At 39.2% G+C, this 23151-nt stretch overlaps 1 protein-coding gene across 4 annotated transcripts in view; it reads right to left on the bottom strand.

The window, feature by feature from the left end:
- The window catches only part of LOC130167105 (teneurin-3), a 327180-nt gene that overhangs the window by 218070 nt on the left and 85959 nt on the right, over nucleotides 1–23151 (bottom strand). For all 4 annotated transcript variants that reach the window (XM_056373088.1, XM_056373089.1, XM_056373090.1 and 1 more), the window contains exons 5-7: nucleotides 21690–21810; nucleotides 21006–21076; nucleotides 17009–17296 (exon numbers count right to left, since the gene is read on the bottom strand). In XM_056373088.1, coding sequence (XP_056229063.1) covers nucleotides 17009–17296; nucleotides 21006–21076; nucleotides 21690–21810 — 480 coding nt within the window. The remainder of the gene's footprint in view (nucleotides 1–17008; nucleotides 17297–21005; nucleotides 21077–21689; nucleotides 21811–23151) is intronic.

Here is a 23151-nt window from a genome sequence, read left to right as displayed (position 1 = left end):
TCATGATAGATTAGTAAATCCATCCATCCACTGTGATATATATTATGATAAAGCTATAGAGAAGAGTGTCAGTATTGTTCTGTTTTTGTCACTAAGTGTTGCTTTAATGCCCATAGTCTAAGAGACAGACAGACTGGCCCGCCCACTCAGATGCACATATGCATATACACCTACACACACACAAACACACACACATATTCAACTAAACAGCCTTTGTTAGTGTCATAATAACATTTAGTAGAAGCCATATGACACTAGAAATAGCTGCCAAGGACAGACAAGGCGATGTGGGAGAGTGTCAGTTCTTATGCAACTAAGAGAGATGAAAATAATGACAAAACATGGCTGTGTGTGTGTGTGTGTATGTGTGTGTGTGTGTGTGTGTGCGTGTGTGTGTAGGGGGTGTGTGTGAAGTTTCTCAGTAAAATCACCCATATGCTGAGGTCAGCCACACTATCACTAGCTTTCCAGACACTCTCGGGCAGGCGAGCATGTCTGTGTGTGAGTGTGTGTGAGAAACAGAGGGAGGTAGGGTGAGACATTAGTGGAGTGGTAGTTATTTCTCCGTTAACAGAGAAAATCATTAATTCTTTATGTAATTAAAACTTTGAATTCAAGTCAATGTTTCCTAATTTAAACAATCTGTTGATGTGTTAGTTCCAAATGTTCCCTTGCTTTCCCATCAGTCGTTAAAGGCATCAGTTTGAGACATTTCCTGATGGGTGTGATGTCAGTAAAAGACAGTAATGTTAACTGGCTCTACTGAGCTGTGTGGTTCCAGGCTGGTAAAGGGTTCATCTTTAATAATCAATCACACTAAAATGCCACTGATAAACATGCACACCTGTCCCTCCAATATAATAAACATTTTACTTTCCAAGTCCCTCTGCAGGGTATTTAATTATCTCTGTTTGCAGAGGTACAATTGATGCACCACCAAAATTGCTGACGAATCACATCGCTCCAAATGATGAGTTCCTTCATTGTGACGGTGAGGGATTGAATCTTAGTGGTCATCAGGAATGCACTTACTATAAGGCCATATCAGCACAAAAACATAATCTTAAACCGTTTTTCATTCTCAGACATAATGATGTGAAGAGCAGAGGACAGAGAGTAGGAAGGACTGAGTGGACGGAGACAGAGCAGGACAGTCCTCCAACCTAAAAACCCATATATATACAGATGGTATAGGTTATGTCCACACTACTCTCTCCAGACAAGTGTTTCAGCTCAGAAACGATCTCTAACACACCTGAAAACACACACATACATGAGTATTCACATACACTGAGCATGTGCGAGCTGGTGTAAACAGGAAGCAGGCTGTCTACTCTGCAGTTGGTTAGTCACACAAAATACTACGAAGGAGGAAAAGCAAAGACAGTTGTAGCAGTAAAATGCACAATTTAACTGAACAACAGCTGCTAGCAAAGACAACACGGTCAGTAACACTGCAATTCATTATCATGTTGTATTCACCACTGGTAGTCAAGGCGGATAAGAGCCAATCAGGGAGTGACCGTGTCTGACTGATGTCTTCGTTTCCAAAGTTCCCCGTGTCTGTCCATCCAGACCACAAACATGAGTTTTCAAAATAAAACAGGGCAAGCAGCGTTTCCAAAACTCTCTTAACGTAGGAAAAGAGATGTGTTTTAAAACGAAAACGTAGTAGTGTGGGCACAGCCATAGTTTGTAGTCATGGTAATAATATCACGACCTATAGGAGTGTAGCAGTGGCAGGAGAACCTGACCTTCATTGTTAATTTTTTTTTTGTTAATTGTGGTTCAGGTTGTGGAATGGTTTGGTCACAGTTTGATTAGGATTAGGGACAGATTGTGGTTTGAGTTAAAATAAGTACTTCTTTAAGGTTGGAGGACCTCTGTCATGGTTACAATGATAAACACATAGTTACGGTTGAGCAACAATTATGGATAAAAGAAACAATATTACAATATTACATAAGAAACAGCTAGATGAAATGGTTACTGGTTTCACCCTAAATCACAGTAAAAATGCCAGACGGTTAGTATTACAGTTTAAATATTAATAATCACTATAACCGTGGTTAATTACAGTAGTTAATTACTGTGGTTAATTTAACTCACGTTAGGTCCTGTAAGGCATCAACCAGCAACAGTCTCCCAGTCTCAAAACATGGCAGAAGGCAGTCGTGCTCCTATTGAGATTCTTTTTTTAAACCTTTTTATGAAAGTTGTGTGGTTAAAAGCGAGTTTATTTAACACAGGTAAACCCGTTTAAAGGTGATTGACTCCCTTTACACTGCCAGACACACAGACACAGGGGAGAGACAGTGAGCTGCTAGCCGTGCAAACTGGATAAAAAAATGGATCTGTCAAGTATCATCCCCAGCTTGGTGCTCCTGTCAGTGTCAGAGTCTCTGTGTGAGATGCTTCAGTCAGTGATTGTGTGTTTTTAAACTTATTTGAGGGCTGTAGCTCACTCTTTCATTCCAGAGCACAGTGTAGCTGTGGTGTTTCTGGTTTAACAGCACTGTGCTGGACACGTGACAGGTTTCAGTGTGCTCTGAAAGAGGTCACAGTAAGAAAATAATAATATTTTTATGTTGGATATTTACATTTACAGAGTTGTTGTTGTTATTCACAGAGTGGGCATGCAGCAGGTAAACCCAATACTGTTACTAGTCCCTTGTCCTTCTCTATGACACAGATGTGTTGGAAATGTTTAACGTTTAAATACGACAAAAAGTGTTACTAATCATTTATTTGTGGTTTCCATAAAAAACTTGGTAGAATGATTTCAGTTATTTCTTTTTGAACACTTTCAGTGTATTTTAACAACCCTGTGATATTACTAATAACCATGGTAATTTTGGTCACTATAATGATGATATTAAATGTTTATACTGTTTCATCTCTAAGGACCACTAGAGGTCGCCTAACATGAAACGTAACTATGGGTCGTAATAAGCTGTTTGTACAGCCGGCCTATGAGCTTGTTTCTTAAAGGAGGACAGTGTCGGACTGAGAGAGAAGGAGGGAGAGTAAGAGAGAGTGGTGATGTCCTAATGATGTAGTGGCTGTCAGAGCATTTGCTTCAGAGGGCAAATGATCCTGTAAGACCAGCACAGCTATTGATCCAGCTATTACACAGCTCAACATAATAATGATTTTGTGTGTGTGTGTGTGTGTGTGTGTGTGTGTGTGTGTGTGTGTGTGTGTGCAAGAGAGAGGGAGAGAGGGAGAGAGAGAGAGAGAGAGACACACAGCGATACGTGGAACAATGTGGAACAAAAACAGGTAGTTGACTGTGTTGATAAAAAAAAGGGAGAAAGAGCAAATATGTATGTAGGTGTGTAGGCTTATGAGTTTGTGTGTGCCTGTCTGCATTTGTGTGTGTGTGTGTGTGTGTGTGTGTGTGTGTGTGTGTGTGTGTGTGAATGCGTGTGTTCTGACATGACACTTCATCAATTCTCCCATTACAGTGTGACAGATATGAAACCCAATATGAACCTAATCTGCTTGATAGCCGATCTCACTTCTCACCTTGGCTACTTTCAATACCTCCCTCCCCCTCACACACACATATTAACCATCTGCACACATGTAGCAAACACCCAGCACAAAATATCTTTTTACTTCTCAGAAATCATCAAGCTGTAATGCACATTCATAGGAGGAAAGCCTGACACCCTTTCCCTTTCACCACACTCGAAACTCGGAATCAGTGATCTCTGATTCAAAGACCTTGTTGTCGTGTTATCCTGAACAAACAAAACCCTTCAACATATGACCCATGTTGAAAAAAGAATATTTGTCTCCTAAGACAAATTATGTGGCCATCTAGTAGTTACAGCATTCATGAATAATCAAGATTCTACACAGTCACTCATGACCACTCAGATAGGCTGTGGCAGTCAAACCATGATTGATTAGTATTAAGGGTCCAAACGGAGCCAAGAAAACATTCTTACTTACTGCATGTTCTTCCTGCTGGCATGTAGGGCAACAACAAAGGATTGCCACTCCTGTCTGTTCGGGGCCAGTGTCTACATAGTACCCCAGGTGTGTTGCAGGCTCTTAACCCCCCCCCCCCCCACTGTCCGACACCAGGTGTTCACTTGGGTCTGCCTCTTCTTCGATTTCCATCCACTGAAGGGAAGTCAAGGTGACGTTGTCCTGCTCTCTTCAGATGACATGTCCGATCCATGACCATCGCCTTCTCATGGTGATGGTGGCCATGTTGTCTTGCCTTCACTAGGCGAGTAGATGTTGGTTGGAGATGGTATAGGGACAGCAGGAAATGCAGTATTTTCTTGCTGTGAGTGTGGAACGTTGACAGCTTATGGAGATCACTTTCTGTCATTCTCCAACATTCAGAGCAATACAGCAGGGTGGACAGGACACAGCTCTGGTACAGTCTTAGCTTGGTGTTGGTGTTGTATTGGGCCAACTTCCAGACGTTGTTGCGTTTTTGGAAGATGCTTACTGAGTCGGCTCATGATGTCACTGCTGGCTCCTCCATCATGTCTGACAATGCTGCCTAGGTAGGTGAACTCTTTGGTTATGGGTAGGTTTGTTCCATCTACTTGGATTGGTGCGGGGTTAGGGACACCAATCAAGAAAACATCCCTAACAGTTGAGGGACATAACAATAAATGAAATAATAAACCAGGCCAAATAGAGAAGAAACAGGAAAACAGATCAGCCAATAATAAGGTTTTTTATTCACAATAAACAAACTACAATGGAAAACCGACAGTGGAACACTCTCTGGGTAACTTAAACCACTACTTAACCACTAAATTAAACTAACTAAACCAACAATAACACTATAGCTAAACCAAATAACCATAACCAAAAACCAGAAACCAGAAAAACCAGAGCCTGATCAAGTGCGCCTCAACACAGCGGCAATATCCCATCTCAAACATCAACACTTTCCATTACAACTTCAGCTGTTTTAGCCAGAAAGTTCACTGGCTCCCCAACAGAGGGCAACGTATCCTCCGACAAGGCTGGAACAAGCAAAGAATTACACAGGTCACCATCATGAGCTTTCTGTCAGAGAGTCTGAACTCTGGTCAGAGCTCCACCACCACAAATGGAAACATCCACAACCTCAGAAACAGGGTATACTTTCCTGCCCGCAATGTCATTCCCCATAACAAAATCAACACCTCACACATCAATGGGAAAACCAGGGCGGACGGCCACCGAGAAGAAACCAGAACACAGCGGTGATTGAAGATGGACATGGTGGAGATGTGCAGGTATGACACTCATAACTCATGCTCCCTCTCTTCCTTCTCCATTTGAAGGCAAGCTGAATGCACTTTCAACCAGGCATCTAAGCTAGAGCCAGGAGATGACTCCGCAGAGAACGGGACAAACTGTGCCAGAGTGACGAGTCTCTCGTCTGCCTCACCACTTGCTACACCAGCCGCCACCAGCCTGAGGACGTTGCCGCCACAAACTCATCCAACGCAAACGCTGGGCTAGTGATGCTAATGCAACAACCAACACAAAAGCTGAGACCACAGCCACCACTTAGCCCAACTTGATAAGGCTGATGTCTGAACGCACACGCAACAGATTTCACATGCAGGCTTGCCACCAAAAACTTCCACAGGTCCTGCCTTACCGAAACTTCACCTACCTGTTTTCTGGAGTCAAGTTTGAGGCGACTTGAAAGGCTGAACTCAGTGGCTGGAGCCCTGAAATGCCTACTCCTGACAGGGAAGCAGTGTGAAACACTATCACACCACCACCACCAGCCTGGACTGTTGACACAATGCAGGTTATCTCCATGGATTCAAACTCTGCTGTCTCAGCACGAATCCAGATCCATCAGACCAGGTCTTCAACTGTCCAGTGTTGCTGAGTCTGTGTCCACTGCAGCCTCAGGTTTCTGTTCGGCATCGTCTTGTGCTGTTGTAGCTCATCCGCCCACAGGTTGGACGTGTTGAGCATTCTGAGATAATTCTCTGCTCACCACGGTTGTAACGAGTGGTTATCTGAGTGACCATAGCCTTTTCTCCTCTGACCTCTCTCATCAACAAGGTTTTCCCTCCACAGAGCTGCTGCTCACTGGATGCTTTTGTTGTTGCTCCATTCTGAGTAAAATCTCCAGAGACTGTTGTGAGTGAAAATCCAGGAGATCAGCAGTTTGAGAAACAGTCAAACCAGCATCTGACACCTACAGTCATGCTAGGTTCAAGGTCACTGACAATTCTCATTTCTAGTGTGGAGAGAGTTTAATGTGAACATTAACTGAAACTCCTGTGCTGTATCTGCATGACTTAATGCATTGTACTGCTGCCACGTGATTGGCTGGGTGTGAGTGTAGATCCAACTGGACTCAGTCAATCCTTGTTATGGGACACTTCTTGATTTTACTCTTAAGTTTCAACTTTTCATTTCGTCGGTGTGGGGAGAATGTCTATATTTTAACGTGAGAGAACACAGTGACAGTTTCCCAGTGTGAGGGGACGCCGTCTTATCATTTTTAATGAACATTTTGGCACATTTGAACCGTTGTCGAAAAGCCAGGCAACATAACAATTCCAAATATTTGGAGTTTAGCATCTTCTCAGCATATAAGATACAGTACTATAGTTTGGGCAAAACACAGAGAAGAAGAGCTAAACAGAGTCACTGCGTGAGGTTTCTGCAGAGCTGCAGTGAAAGCTCGCCTGTCACCACAACTAAAAAGGCCATCATCTATCAGGTCCCAAGACTCATTGTTGTAGAATTTAGTAGGCTGAACACTCCCTCTATCTCCCTCTCTCCATTCCTCTCCGTCTATCTACCTCGCTCGCTCCTTCTCCCACTGCACTTCTGGTAATGGATTCTGCCTAAATGGGTTCTGAGAAACAAGTGAAGAGAGAAAGAAGAGAGGAGGCAATGTGAGGAAAGAAGAAGAGACGACTTGTTGCTTATGTGCGTGATGTAGATTCATCTGATAGATTTATAACTATGAACTCAGTTACAAGCTAATGAATAATAACTTTTACAATTAACAAAACTCTCAAGATTAGTTTGGATTGATTGGTTGTTTGCAATTTTTGCTGAAAATGTTAATCATTATTAGAACAGTGAGTTGATTTCCATAGTTGTAAAATTGTCAAATGATCACAGTCTGTTTTTATTTTATGACATTGGACAAATTCATACAATATTAATTGCTACATTGCTGTTATCACAGTTGTCTAAACTGATCATACGTTAGACTTTGTTACTGGATATTAACTGTATCTTAACAGGAAGCAGCAATGATGATAAAATAAATAAATAAAAAGGATGAGAAGGTCAGAAGAGAAGGGGGGGTGAAAAGAGAGAAAATGAGGGGAAGAGGAAGAGAGAGCGATGCTGTATGGTTAATGATTTAATGTTAGGCACTTGATGGAATGAAGTGTCTTCATTAGTGGCGCCAAAGTTAAACCCTCTAGTCAGTTAGTCTGTTATTCATTGATTTCTCTGGTCAGCACTAGATTGCTATTGAATATGACTGGCACCAGGGCTTTGTGTGAGTGTGAGTGTGTGTGAGTGTGAGTGTGTGTGTGGGTGTGGGTGTGTGTGTGAGGAGCGTGCATTCAAGTCCATTTCAGCTACTGGAAAACTTATTTTTCTGTATACACGTGACCTCTCCACTGGCACACGAGAGAATTTGTTTGTGTACATGTGCATACACGCGCGCGCACGCATACACACACACACACACACACACACACACACACACACACGATATCAACTAGTTCTTGGAAGACTGTGAAAGATGAGCCTGAAATACATCTGCAGTTAGTAACTGCAGTATTTGTAACAAACATACTCACTGCTACACTCTCGCTGTGAGAGAAGAAGAGATATGATACATTATTTATTCCTGAAGGCTGTTTTGTATGAAACATACAGCTCCATCTGAGCAAAACATAACCAGCAGTAATATCTATGTATCAATGCTGAAGCGTAGATGACAGAAAAATGTATCTCAAACGCATCTGCTGAATGTGAATGTATAATCTCTCTGTTCTTACATATGCACCTTCGTTATTGCAGTGATCCGTCTTCTCGAGCAGTCACATCTGTTGTCTCTTCTCAACCAAGATGTGTGTGTGTGTGTGTGTGTGTGTGTGTGTGTGTGTGTGTGCTGTACTGGATAACTCTCTGATATATGGAGTCCTTATGAAAAAGCAAGAGTAAATAAGTTGTGAGCATATGAACACTGTGTTTGGGCTACCTGATGTATAGTTTAATAAACCCGCAATATAAATATTTTAAGGTCTACTTAGTATTCTAAACAGCACATAGAATTTGCAGGCATGAGCACGCGCACACACACACACACACACACACACACACACACACACACACACACACACACACACAAACACTTGGGTAATTTACCAACAGTGCCCGTGCAACTACTACTACTACTAACAACAACAACAAGAAAATGAATAATAATAATAATATTAATATTAATAATAATAAATAAATAAAAAATAAGTCTTGATAGTCAATGTTACAATCAACATCTTCTTTCATCATTCTGTCTCCAAGTATTAAAATAATGGAACAACAGAAAAGCATCATCTCTGTCTCATGCATCGATGGATGAGTGGTTAAGTTCCTGGAGGTGGATCAGCTGAGGCCAGGTGTGGCTTCAAGACATGGCGGAAAATATAAACTGTAATTTTGGAAAAAAAAAAAGAATAAAGTATTTTGAATTTTTAATTCCAGGTCCAATGTACATAGAGTACAAACTGTATCTACTCCATAGTTTTCCTTAAATTAACAGGAATTCTTGCTACTTTTGTGTGGTACTGTTGAGAGGATATGTATCTACTTTTTAATTAGATCAATTAGTTATTGATTAGATCCATTCACACTTCAAACTGTGCGAGCAATAAGGCAGAAACTGGCCAGAGGAAAGTGTGAAGCAATTAGCATTAAAGTCTGAGTAAGAGAGAAAAAACAGGCTGTCCTATAGTCAAGATTATATGGTAAATATAAATAAAATATATGTATAGACAATGATGTTCTCTTTTATTAAACAGTTAACCATTACCTGTGAGGGCTTTTCCATTATGGGGGTTGTAGTCACACCAAGCAGCTGTGAGCAGCAACAATAAGGTGTTTACCTGAATTTCTAATGAAGTTCTACTAACTTGATTAACTCACTGCATTTGCTATGAGTTCTTCACAATAAAAGTAGAACAACTCAGGCTATTTTACTTCAACTTGATGTGTGTGTGTGTGTGTGTGTGTGTGTGTTGTGTGTGTGTGTTAATGACACAAAATGAGAGAATGACAGAAAGAGGGGTAGACCTTATAATAAGAATTTGTCAGTCAGCAAAATATCAGAAAATGCAATCAGATGCAAATATATCAGGATGTTTTGGGGGATAATTTTTTCAATAAGCATTAGAACCTCAATTTGTAGCCATAATTTCACTAATGTATGAACACAAGCAACAGCAATTCTCTAAATACTACAAACAATATGTTACCAATGGATATAAATGTTAGCATTTTTATATTTTACTGTATGGTATTAGCATTATGCTAAGCGAGTGAATGATGATGGAGGAGAATTTGAACCAAGTCCAGATCATGCCTGAAACACCATTCTGACTAAAATATACAATATAGGACCAGAATATTCCATCGCCATGTTGTAGTTCAGATCATCCCACTTATAAACCCTCACTGAGCACATCAGCTGTGGCCATTGTTCATTCCTTTTAAGAGCTGCAATGATTTCTAAAGATCCTGCCAACTTGTGTCCAGTGATGGCTGAACAATAACATTACTTAGAAAAGTGAGAATCACTAATTTCCTTTCTCTAACTATCCAGAGGCCGCAGTTAGAAAAGATAAAAGGAAAGTAGTGGAATCAAAAAAAATTGAGACAAATACAGAGATACTGAGTAAAAAGGAATGGAGAGACAGACAGGGAGAAAAGATGAGGCTAAAAAAAAAAAGAAAGATTGCACACAGCTCGTCTCTACACACACACACACACACACACACACACACACACACACACACACACACAGAGTGAGCCATGTTAGGACTGATTATTTTCTCTAAAAAAAAATCCAACCCACAATCTCTCCTGTCTCCACAAAGCTCTTTATCTATGTTGTTTGACTGTGAGTGTGTAATTCAGTAGGAAAATGTGAGTGTTGCTCTATCAGAGAAACTGACAACAATCCTGAATGCAAAATAATTACAGGCCAAATAATCTGCTCTAGTTTGGCATTGTTATGTATGAATGGAATTCTGCTTTGGCAATGGATCACATCCCTGCACCTTTCAAAATAAAGCAGCCACTGAACTGAATTGAACCAAACTGAATTTCATTGAAAGAGTGAGAGCACACAGGGTATGAACAGATCCATCCATCATTATCTGTTTTATGTCCCTGTCTGTCTCCATCTGTCTGCCCTCCTGTTTGTGGCTCTGTCAGAGAGACCCTTTGAGCTGACACCTCCCACCCTCTGGACGCTCTGCAGCTGACAGGTGGCAGCGGATGCCATTTTCCATTTGCCTTATACATTAGCGTTTACCATGTTAGCAGCTCACCTCACACTTTAACCAAGTCGTGCATGTGCCCCTACAACTGCTTGTACTGCACTATACTGCCAAAAGTATGTGGACACCCAAACATTACAACTATGTGTGATTGTTACACATCTCAACATTATGAGCATTAATATGCAGTTATATTATGGCAAGGCTTTCCACAACAGTTTTGAAATCTATCTGTGAGAATTTTCCCCCACTGACTCACAAGCACATTAGTGAGGTCCAACCCTGATGTGGGGGGAGTATGTGGACAGGAGTCGTGTCTTATTAGTGTGCACGTGGGTCCACTCATCTGTCAATTAAATCCCCAAAACTTGCTAAGGGTTGCAAGACAGGACAGTCTCATCTCAAAAATAACCTAAATGACCAAAACTTCCAACAGTTCCTCCAACCTGAACAACCACACAGGTCGTTTGTTCACCCCTCTGATAGGAGGACAGTGTCTCCTGAAATAGCAACCCTACGGTGGCAGGTGTGCTAAATCCCGGTTGTCATGATTACAATAATAAACACGCGAACTGTACCAACAGCGGCGTGCCTAACTTTGTCGTCACGGTTACCATAATAGCGGTCATGGCTTGGTTATGTTTAGGAAAAGATGGGGATTTGGGTTAAAATAAGTACTTCCTCAATATTACATGGTCTTTGTTGTCATGGTTACAATATAAACATTTTTCTGGGGCTTGGTAAATGAAATATCTATAAACCCTGCACTGTCCCAGGGTCCCTGTCCAGCTTTAAACAACTATGTCAGATTTAATAAACTCTACTTTTTGCATTTCCTCTACTTTCCTCAGAAACGGTGGGAAAATGAAGGTAGTCTGAAGTACAGGATTATGTATATAATAAAATATAATTAATGTTTACAGTACATGTATGTTGCATTTTGTATTTAGCGGTTTTGGAAATAGTTTTTATGCTTCGGTAAAATAGTTTTTCTTAAACTGCCATGCCAATAAAGAACCACTGAAGTGATTTGAATTATGTAATAAATCAAGGACTTTTTCTTGACATTTACATGAATTATTATTTATTTTGAAGTTATTCTGGTTGCCTGAGAGGTCTATGATCCTCTTTGAGCATTATGGTGTGTGTGTGTGTGTGTGTATCTATATAATAGCTAAGGTTATAGTGTTAAGCAGCTTAGCAATAGCAAATGGATTAAGTGTTTTGTTGACACATAGTAAGGTAATCTGGTTAGCAAAGACAAGATACACACCTCTTCCTCTCTGTCTGCCTGTCTGCTTCCATCCCTTGTATTCTATGCTTCCATTTACCATTACATCACGTCTTTCTCACGCTTCCAGTTTATCTCGTGTACCTTGCTCTCTACACACGTACACACGCCATAAACACACAATCACACACGCACAAAGGGGACACATTTAGAATTAAAGAGATTAGACAGCTAATATAGTTTAAGTTCATTGCTATAAGACAAAGCCAGACGTCTGTAGCCATCTAAAGCCAGGCAACATAATAGTATCTGTAGTGTAGTTCACACATGCTGGACACTACATGGACATGTTTCCTCCAACGACTGGCATTTAGCATTTTTGATAATTAACTCTCCAGTTCCTCTGTTCTTATTTAAAAGGATTAAAAAATGTGCGTCTGAGGACTTCCTCAATGAAAGACACACCTGTATCAGTGTGTTGACAACAGAAAATGTTAATGTATCTTTGTTTTTCTGTCCCTGAGGTTGAGATCACCAATATCAAGTAACCAGGCGAGCAGCAGCTGGGCACCCAGGGGTCGAGACGCCACAAAAGAGTTTATGTTTGCCGGTGTGTGTGCGCATGTTTGTGTGTGTGTGTGTGTGTGTGTCCACTGGGGAGCCGGCCAGACGTCTCTGGTCTAATATTTCCTCTCAGGAGAACAAACAATGCAGAGAGGTTTCTCCCTCTCCTTGTTCGGCCTTTATTCTCCACTGTCCTTGGTTCTCTTTAGAATTGCTTTGTGTTATCTTTTCCTCCTCTCCCATCCTTTCTTCTCCTCTCCCATTTTACTCTACCTCCTGCTTATCTATTCTTTCTCTCACTTCCTCTCGCAGTGGAACTGGCGACAGAATATAGTTTGTTGTTACTGTACACACAAAAAACACATTCACGCACCCATACACACACACACACACACACACACACACACACTGCATGCTGCAATACCAGGGTCAGTGTCAAGGGACAGCGCAACAACAGGTGTCTCAACAGAGGCTCATTCACAATCATGTCTCCTAGAAATGTCATTTATATTCAACTGAACTCCAACAGCCAATGAATTTGGTAGGTAACATATTTCCGGATTCATTTTTCTAGCGATGTAATGAGGAAATTTATGTATTTGGCAAGTTGTAAATATGCTGATACTGAACGTATAATTAAAATGTTCACAGACAATGTGTTTTTTTTTTTTCCAGAATATCTTTTCATGTATTACAATACCCGCTTGTAGTGACTACAGATTTTCTGGACTTTTATTGTGGTTATGTTTAGACTCTCATGGGTCCTGGTTAAGATGAGGAAAGATCCTGGTCTGCTTTAATACAAAATAAGTGACACTGACTTGAGACACAACATATTCTTAAGTCTTATCTTAACTTCTGTGCTTTTGTTGCCAGAACAGAACCACAGACAGAACTCCAAACCCTGGTCTCTGGTGTGACAGCCGAGCACTTTGTACGCCTTCCATCCACGCCTACACACTCCTGGTGACTCCGCTGTCTTTACAAAAAAAACTGTGCGGCTTCGTTCATTATACAAAAGGCTGCCTCTGAACGCATGGGAGGTAGTGAATACATTTCCTCCAAAGTTTAGTTGTGTATAAACACTTCTAGGAGACGGGGTTGCCATTCAGAAAGTGAATAACAATGTGCAAAACCCATGAATAAAAACTTAATGTCTAGAACTCGGGTAGAGAAGAACATGAATCACAAGAGATATTATGCTGTGCCTTGTGATCTTAAACCTAATCAATTGGACACTAGATTTAAAAGTTGAATTACCAAAGGAATAACAACATTTTACGCTATAACAGATAAGTGACAACTGAATGATTTTCAATCCTTGAAAGAAATGCTCTGAAAAAGCAAGACTTTTATTTTGACCGAGTTACTAAAAGTTACCACACGTTCAAAATAAATGGGAACTTGAAGGTAACTTTGAGATCCGAGAGGAAGAACGGTACAGCTGCTGTAACTTTCAATGGAAACGCACTAACTCACACACGGAGAGAATTTGGATGGAAGTGTCTAATTAGATTTGGATAGATTTATTACCTCAAAGCAGAAAGCCAGTCATGGTCAAAATGGGTTTCCTATATACGATGACCCTTGGTTCTTTGTCTGTTAGGCTGGACGATTATTCTTGTACGCAGGTATGTGTATATACACATTTCTTGTCTTTTTTTTCTGTCTTGATATTTAGATAACTTCCTGAACTGTCTCCCAGCACATTCATGCACACATGGCTTAAAATATATCCCTCTTTCACATTGTAAAATAGTTCTGGGAAATTCTATTGAATACATTTTGTTTAAAAAAAAAAGAGGAAAAAGGATGTTGCTAAAAGAAGGCTTTTTGGCCACGGTGTTCATTTACTGCTGACGTGTGTTACTGACGGTCTGTAAATGCAGGGCTACATTTCTGTTCCCACATAAAAGAAAGTGAATAATGTATCAAAATTTCCATCTGAAGTTCTAACGCTCATCCTGACAAGACTCTGAAGGAAGATTCTACATGTGCTGGAGTTTCAGGACTTGTGTTCGTCCTACAAACTTTACCCCAATAGTTCCTGGGGCATCACAGAGCTCTGCCTGGAGAACAGGATATTTTTGGAGACATCCCAGGGACCAAAGCTGAACTGATTACTCTCACATATCTGATTCTATGCTGGTCAAATTTACACTCATGTGCTACACAGTGATTCATATCGCACAGACAACAACAGCACAACCACAGCCACAGCTACACACACACACACACACACACACACACAAACACACACCATGAGTGAAGATAACTCAAAGCTCACAATCTGTAAAACCTGTAAGGTCACAAAGGAAGGACCACGGAAACATTCAGGACAGCAAACTTCATCAGACACTTGAAACACCGTCACCCTGCTGATCATGTCCAACTTCAAGAAGTTAGCAAAGGCAAAGAGGATAAACTAACACCACGGCGATGACCTCACCTGTGCAGGACGGCTACCTGCTGAACTGCCGCATGTGTACACACCGCCAGCGTGACTGCTGTGCCTTTGGATAACGGCCATCAATAATTGTAGAGGGAGAGAGAGAGAGAGAGAGAGAGAGAGAGAGAGAGAGAGAGAGAGGGCGCGCCCTTCACCTAGTTATTTAAAAGTTAATAGTCAGTGTTTTATTATGAACACACGATCGACTTGTCAGTTAAAGAAAAGATCAAAAACGTAGTGAAGCTGTTAATTGTGGTTCTTAGAAAGAGTCGGCAGGTCCAACTTAAAAATCAGAGAATGGATTCCACGCATCTTGAGAAAGTGTGTGTTAGCATCTGAGCCACTTCACCTCCAAAACACACACAACTGACTGAGAGCAAGCATGGATGCTGACTTCTTGCAAGACTTTTCAATATGAGCCACACACACACACACACACACACACACACACAACACACACACACACACACACACACACACAGCTGCATTTTAAAGAGTCAATTAGCCTTTGAAAACTTGACGACTACTCACTTTTAGAGATGGGAAGTGTATCCTCCAGAGCACTAACATCCACAGCATAATGCTATTTAATAAAAACATTATCAAACTTAATATAGGAAATACAATGACTCAGCACTTTATCTCTCTGTTAATTACAGCATCACATCTTCTAATGAAAATCATCTAGCTTATTGAAAAATATTGTGTATTTGTGTGTGTGTGTGTAATAAACAAGTCCTTCATTAAGAATAAAATTTACACCTGTTCGAGAAAACTAACTCATGGATAATTAATAGGCTTCACATATACGTGCACAAGAACAACACACACACACACACACACACACACACACACACACACACACACACAAATGCAGTAAAGAAGTACTTTACAAAGACATTTCGCACATATGCATTTTTGTACATACAGCTATAAAATTACATGAGCAAACTGACTTCAAATGAACTATTTTATATTGAATTATTATTATTATTATTATTATTATTATCATATATATATATATATATATTTATATATATATATATTCTCATCTACTGCCCCAGCCTCATACCCCACCAACCACCAGAAAGGACACTAAGCTGAGGTGTACAATTACAGTAAATATCAATGTGACAGAGCTACTGTTTCACCTTATTCCAAGTGTCAGTGTTTTTTTTTTGGTTTTTTTTCTGTTTCATTTATTTCGGTGATTTAAATAAAAACCAAAAAAATGTCTGTTTTTTGTAATTGCAAAAATGTTATTTAGTCTATTCACTGACTGCTGAAATATATTACATCTGTTACTTTTTTATTCATGTATTATCCATTAAAAAGGCTTCACAAATCAGAATAATTTAGACACACCAGTCTCTAATGAATAGAGAGGAAAACATTCTATAATTGAACACTGATAATTATTCTTTTTTATACAGACCAAATAGAAAAAAAAGTCATAGTTAAAATGTTCCCTCGCTAACAAAACACACTGACATTAACCACCATCACTGCAGTTAATGTCTTAAGATTATGAGATGAGAAAAATTCGGCAGCAGCCGAACAAAAAAGTGAGAACGCCTCATCCTTTCCCTCACACACACAAATACCACAACCAGCAGAGTCACAGCAGGACATGAGAGTCGCCTCATGTAGCTGATTTTCCTTTTTGGTTTTTTGGAGAAAAAAAAAAAATGGATATCAAGATTTAATTGTGAGTTCACCAGAGAAAATGTTAAATTAAAGAAAGGAGAGGACGGGAAGACTCTTGTCTCTGTTGAGACCGTGAAACCACCAGAGTAAAAAAGGTCAAAACCTGCAACTTTATTTTCGTCATTTTATTTTCTTTTTAAATTTGATTAAGAGTTGAATCTTTGAACCTTTGAATCATTAAAAATGTGTTCCAGACTTATCACAAATATTCCTTCTTATCAGTGTCAAGACGGGCCTGAAGCATAAATAGAGTGAATGCAACTGGACGTTAAAGTTAGTGCGTACCTATCCTGTTAAAATGAGAATAATACACAATCTTGCATAATTTTGAAAGACCAGAATCAAAACTGAAAAGTAGAAATAAAATAAAAAAAGAATGAGTAAATGTGCAAGAGAATGTCCAGTTTTAACAATTACTAGACTAAAATTGTATCATAATCCACTCCTCTAAATTTAAAGTTAAATTAACACCTTGATTTTGAGCACAGAGAGGGAAAGAAAAGCAACAAGAGGTGAAAAGTGAAGACGATGTCCTACCGTTGTCGCTGTCTGACTTGTTGTCGTGCTCGGTGTCAGTGAGAGTCAGCACTGAGTTGGAGCGGCTGGACAGACAGGAACTCCTCCCGGACGATTTGCTCAGACCGCCGCGGCCCCATAGCCGCATGGCGCGCTCTGGTGACATCACGGCCTGACTGTCGGTATCCAGGTCCGGGGCTGTTCCAACCGAGAAGCCGCGGTGGGGGAGGCCCATCTCAGAGCAGAAGGCCAGGCCGCGACGTGAAGGTGGCTCGCAGATCCCCAGCTGACGGAGACTGAAATGCTGACCTGAGACAGAAACAGGTGTATATATTATACAAACCTATTCACAGGTACATGTTTCACTTCACATTCATGTTAATTACTGTGGATACTAAGAATCGCATGTTGTGGATTCATGTTTTTCACAAATAAACATACAATATAGAAGCATAAGTGAAATCTCCTAGTAGAATGAAAAACGACTCAACTGATTCTACGATGTTGAAATAACTGATTTATACATAAAAAAGTCATACAGACACAAAATTATACACAACAAATCCTCACGTTTGTGAAGCTGGAACCACAGAATATTTGGCATTTCTGCATGATAAATTAGATTAGAATTAGACTTATCAATAATCAAAAAAGCTCCCTTTATTTTCTTAATTAACTGACTAAATGTCATACTTATATAAAGACATTACCACCACAGACACACTTAGTCGTGTATTCCAGAGTGTGTGTGGGTAAGTATGTAACAAAGAAGATTCTCAGTTAGGAAAGAAAGTGGCCGTGTCCTGAACAGAGAGCCTGACTGAAAAACCTACAAATATTATTTCGTTGTAATATTCTAGCGACAGAAACCCAGGAAACCAGACAGAGAAGGTGAACACTTATTGACAAGGTCTCTTAAATCCCATGTAATCGTTACAGGAGAAGAGACAGAGAACAAGAACCTCAAGCCTGGAGGCTGTTAAAGAATAAACTGAAAATGTCTTGCAGCTCATGTTTGGATGTACATCTATAATATCATGAATTTAATCATTTGTCCAGATCGAAATTAAATAAAAAACATATTGACAGACTCATATAAGAATCATTAATTAGAAAAAAAACACAAGTAAATGAGGGAATTTACTTCTGAAAAAATAATATGTTTTTTTTCCTCAAAAGTTGAGCATTTTCATAATGAACAGAGACACAGATATCTTAGACTTTATATATATATATATATTATATATATATATATATATATATATATATATAAGGTTTCTCAACCAGTAATAACTGTCAGATCTTTGTTAAACGCTCAGCTGTCCACCTATTGAAACACTGATGTCATCAAACAGAAATGTAATATATATACATACATACAGTATGTCCCTCAGAGTGATGTTGCCATATATGTCACCTATATCATTATTACATATATACATCCTCTGGATAAATGAACATATAAGTTTAGGACATATATGACATAACCACAGCAATTTGTATATGTACATGTGAATCTTTATATGCTGTAACATGTTGCAACCATAAATGTTAACAATATATATTTAATTTATATTTGCAAATTGATTTAAACATGTATATTTTCACATTCTGGGGAAGTGGTCTCAGACTTATGGACACTACTGGACAATATAAGCATACATTGTTAAATATGCATATTTGTCTTGGCTAGACATGTATGTCAATGTGTGAAACTGTTCCAATTTCTAACAGGTTTGATATAGAATTGTTACATTATGTACTTTTATTTAATATGTACATATATGTCATGTATGGAAATTCAATATATGTACATATCATATATTTGCGTATGGGATGAGACTCTGGCTGCTTAATGACACAGAATGAATTTTTACAACATTGGTTATGAATGGAGAGATGTTAATCTAAACAGAGATTTTAATTAAATTCTATAAAACACATGCATTCATGAATGAAATGAAGTGGTCTATATGAACAAAGCTGGAAGATGAAAATAATAAATAAACACAGTTTTTAAACCCTTTTTTTCTTTTGTAACTCCAGTATATTGTTCATGGCAGTAATTACCATAGTGTGGTTCCTATTGAGAAATAGGAGAATGTAGTGTAATTGAGTGTAAGAATGCTGTGATTATTTTGAATACGTAAAAATAACTGATGCAAATGCAAAGTGTGAACTCACAACAGAAAGAAGATGCAATGCGGCAAGAAATATGTGTTAAATATCTGCCTGGAAAAAAAAAAAGATTTGCTTTAAAGTGCCAGTAGTTTTATTTGTCACTTGTTAGCATCATATACTCACAATATAATGAGAGATGCTTAATGGCTGCAGGGCTGCAGGCCTTTTGGTAATTACATGTGATGGAATGTTTTTTTGTAAGAATAAAAAAAAGTCAGAACCAAAAAGAGCATGCGTGCGTGTTTAAAAGTGGCTTCTGTATCTTCATTTCCATTTTCCTGTAACATTTGGAAAGTGTTTCATGAGTGGATTACACATTCTGAACACTTTTCTCATTAAATTGAATAAATCATCAGGAGTAACTCTTTCACGTCGAATGGAAATGGGCTGAAATCAGGTTCAAATAATGTGTAATAATCCTTTAAAATATAAATGAAAAGAAGACAAACAAATTATCGGTAAAATCTGAGTATGTGCCTCTTCATCTTTAATCAGCAAATGAAAAGGGATATTATAAAAGCTTTCTGTAATTAATGGCACAACAAGAGATAACGAGTGCTGCCGTTCAATTAAAAGTTATATTAATTTTAAATTAGCTCCAATTAGGCCAGCAGTGAAAACCAAGGTGATAAGATGATTGAGTAATTATGAATTTTTCATTTCTCAAATATTGATGCCATGTTAATTGGAGTTGGAGAACAATGGAAGCAATCTGTGGTGAAAGCATTTTTTTCTTTTAATGTGCTATTTTTACCCACCTCTCTATTTCTTTCACAAGACGTTTTTGACGGTCACTGTGTCAGCGGTTCATCAAAGCCTAACACACCTTCACATTTAACACACCTTCACATTTAACACACCTTCACCATCTCTGTCTGTCTCATCCAGGACCATTCATGTGTTAAACACGTTTCATCCAAATATAAATCCACAAAGTTGTGAACGAATACATGCCCAAGCACCAAATAACAAAGTACTAAAACTTTAGCTAGATATATTTATATATAGCAAATCAGGATTTACATTCTGTTCAAATGTTATATATATGTTTGGGGAGAAAGATTGATAACTGAGTAGTGGAGAAGGGGTAGGTTTAAATAAGCATATGCTTCATCCTACTCCTTTTCGGACATGTTGGGTTCACATTATTATTTTTGTTTTGATTATTGTTATTGGATTTGTTTGTTTTTCAGTTTACTTTGTTGTGTTACTCGTACATGTTCGAGATAAACTAAATAAACTAAACTAAACTAAATGTATGTCTTTTTTTTAATTTATCAATTAATAAATAATGTGACAACAAACAACAAAAAATTAGGAGTAGTATACAGGTTTTAACATATAGCTCATTGGTGAAATACTGTGACAAGCCAAAAAAAACCCCAAAAAAGCCAAACATCCACACAGAAGACAAGTGTATAAATGTAATATCAATAATGGGCAAACGTACACATGATATTTTGAAGCTGTTGTGCTGATGTATGTGGTGTTGTATGAGAAGAGCCAGGGTGTGGAGATTAGTGTGGTGTGGTTTGTGAGTGTGTGTGTGTGTGCGTGAGTTCTAGCAGTCGTGTCTTTATAATAATGATTACTAAGTAGTATGATAGTAATGTAGCTATAATAATAATCATACATTAAAGAAACTCCAAAAGGAAATAAAGACCATATATGTAACACAGTAACTGTAATTGGATCATGTTTGATACATGTATGATTGTATGCTCTATGAACAGAATACCAGTTTAGTTCAACATAAATAGATTTGAGTCTTGTTGTTTTGAGTGTGTGAGGGCAGCGTATGTGCCTGTGAACTGCATGTGTGTGTGTAGACTCTCACCTTGTCTGCTGTAATCATCCTGTTCACGGTGAACCATGTCCTTGTGTCCCTTGGTCGTTCCGTACAGTAACCTGTCGACAACCCGGGACAAAAGTGATCAGCTGTGTTACTACAAGGAAGGACAGCCACTGATTTTCATTGGATGATCAAGGGTTTCTGTTAGAAAATGTAGCATTCTGCTAAAATTGATGTTTATTCACTGAGATGAAAGCAGACATGAGGTGCCTCAGTCATACATATACAATATGTTTTAATTGCTACTGTAGCTCCAGCAACAAACTACTGAATACTCTAAAACTGTCAATCAAGATGACATGTTGTGATGACATCAAAGTGCTCGGGTTCAAACTCTCTTATGACGTTTCTCCTTCTAAAGGTATCTTGTCTACAGAAATGCATGTCTGCTGTCTACAGGGGTGTGTTCACTATAGTAAGGGAGAACATGGGAATTTAAAATAGTAAGTCATTATTTCAATCCTCACAAGAGAACAGAAACTGTAGCTACCAGTTCCTCTGTGGAATGATCAGCAGAGATATGACTGGACCCAAACCTGCTCCAGCTTAAATCATGACGATCGTTTGATGACATGTTGTGGTGCATTACATATCTATAACACAAGTTTAATATTATCCATTGGGTTAGACAAAATGGAACATTAAAATGTATGTAATCCTAGTTCTAACCTGGTCTGGTCTTGGTGCTGGTCAAAGGCCTTCAGTGTTTCACTGGAGGAGTAGGACTTCTGAGTGGGGACCCGGAGTCCTTGAGAGCCAATAGCACAGTCTTCACTGTCCCCTGATGAACCTAGCATAATAATAATAATAATAATAATAATAATAATAATAATAATATTTATTATTATAATAAACTTTATTTATATAATACTTTTCAACCATAAAATTGCATAAAATTATGAAAAATCAGTATATTGAAAATTAAAAGATTAATAACAGGAATAAGTCTCATTAAAACAACAAATACAACCAGCCTGTAGAAATGGGTTTTAAAAATGCTTTTTAAAGAGAGGTAGACACACCCACACACGCATGCACGCACGCAGGCACGCACGCACGCACGCACGCACGCACGCACGCAGGCACGCACGCAGGCACGCACGCACGCAGGCACGCACGCACAATAAAACAAACTGCCACATTTTGTTCGACTGCTGCTGTAATACTTAATGGAGATATATGCAGGGTGCAGGGTGTCATAGAATGTGACTGAGAGAAGTAACACAAATTAAACTTTGTTCATGATTGAAAGAACAAAACAGAGAAGATGGAGTGAAGTAAAAACCACAGTAAATATTCTGAATAAAATCATTGCTTGAAAAGTTTATGAAAGACCACTGGCAGAGTGTGACACCCTTATCGGGACGAGGATGACATTAGAGGACTAATAATGATCGTGACTACGTGGCTGCATTAGTCTGGTGCTCTGTATGTTTTTTGTGAATGAGTCAAGATGAAGAAAAGATGAAGAAAAAGTCTTTTCATTATTCAGATGCAATTACACATGTAATATTTTTTTCATTTTATGAATAAACAGTAATGACAGCAAAGTCACTGCTGGGACTGCCATTACAGTTTGGAGAGGTGTTTTGCTTACAGTATTACAAATGCAATGTAATTAACATTATAGTAAAGCTGCTTTCCAGCCCTGTCTCATTCCATCAGGTGACCAATCAATAACCAGACTCATGCAGGAAACACTTGTGAGTCCTCGCTCTGAGCTCCTCTATGAGCCTCCTCCCTCCTCACTCCTCGTCTCCTCTGAGACACAGACCTCGATCAATTTCCAGGTTCCTGGAGGAGCAAGGATTGGGAGGAAGCACAAACTAGCTGAATGGAAAGCACAAAGAACGGAGAAGAATGCAGAGTGAGAAACCTCAGTGGGCTGGACTCAGCGGTCTATAAATCAGATGCGGAAAGATCTTCTCGCTCTCTCCTCCTGGACGACTTTAAAAGAACAACATGCCCCAAAGGTTTTCGATGACGTTGGACTCGTGGCCCTGAGTTCCGTCTTAACGGGGGTCTTTAAAAAAGAATCGTCTCTCAGTAACTCTCAGTTAGAGCCTGCGGACTCTGATCACCTCCAGATGTGGAAGCCATGTGTGTCTCCAAAAAGCTGTGCGGCCTTGTG

The sequence above is a fragment of the Seriola aureovittata genome, chromosome 3, assembly GCF_021018895.1.
Source record: "Seriola aureovittata isolate HTS-2021-v1 ecotype China chromosome 3, ASM2101889v1, whole genome shotgun sequence".
Classification (NCBI taxonomy): domain Eukaryota; kingdom Metazoa; phylum Chordata; class Actinopteri; order Carangiformes; family Carangidae; genus Seriola; species Seriola aureovittata.
This window is presented reverse-complemented; position numbering and strand designations above follow the sequence as displayed.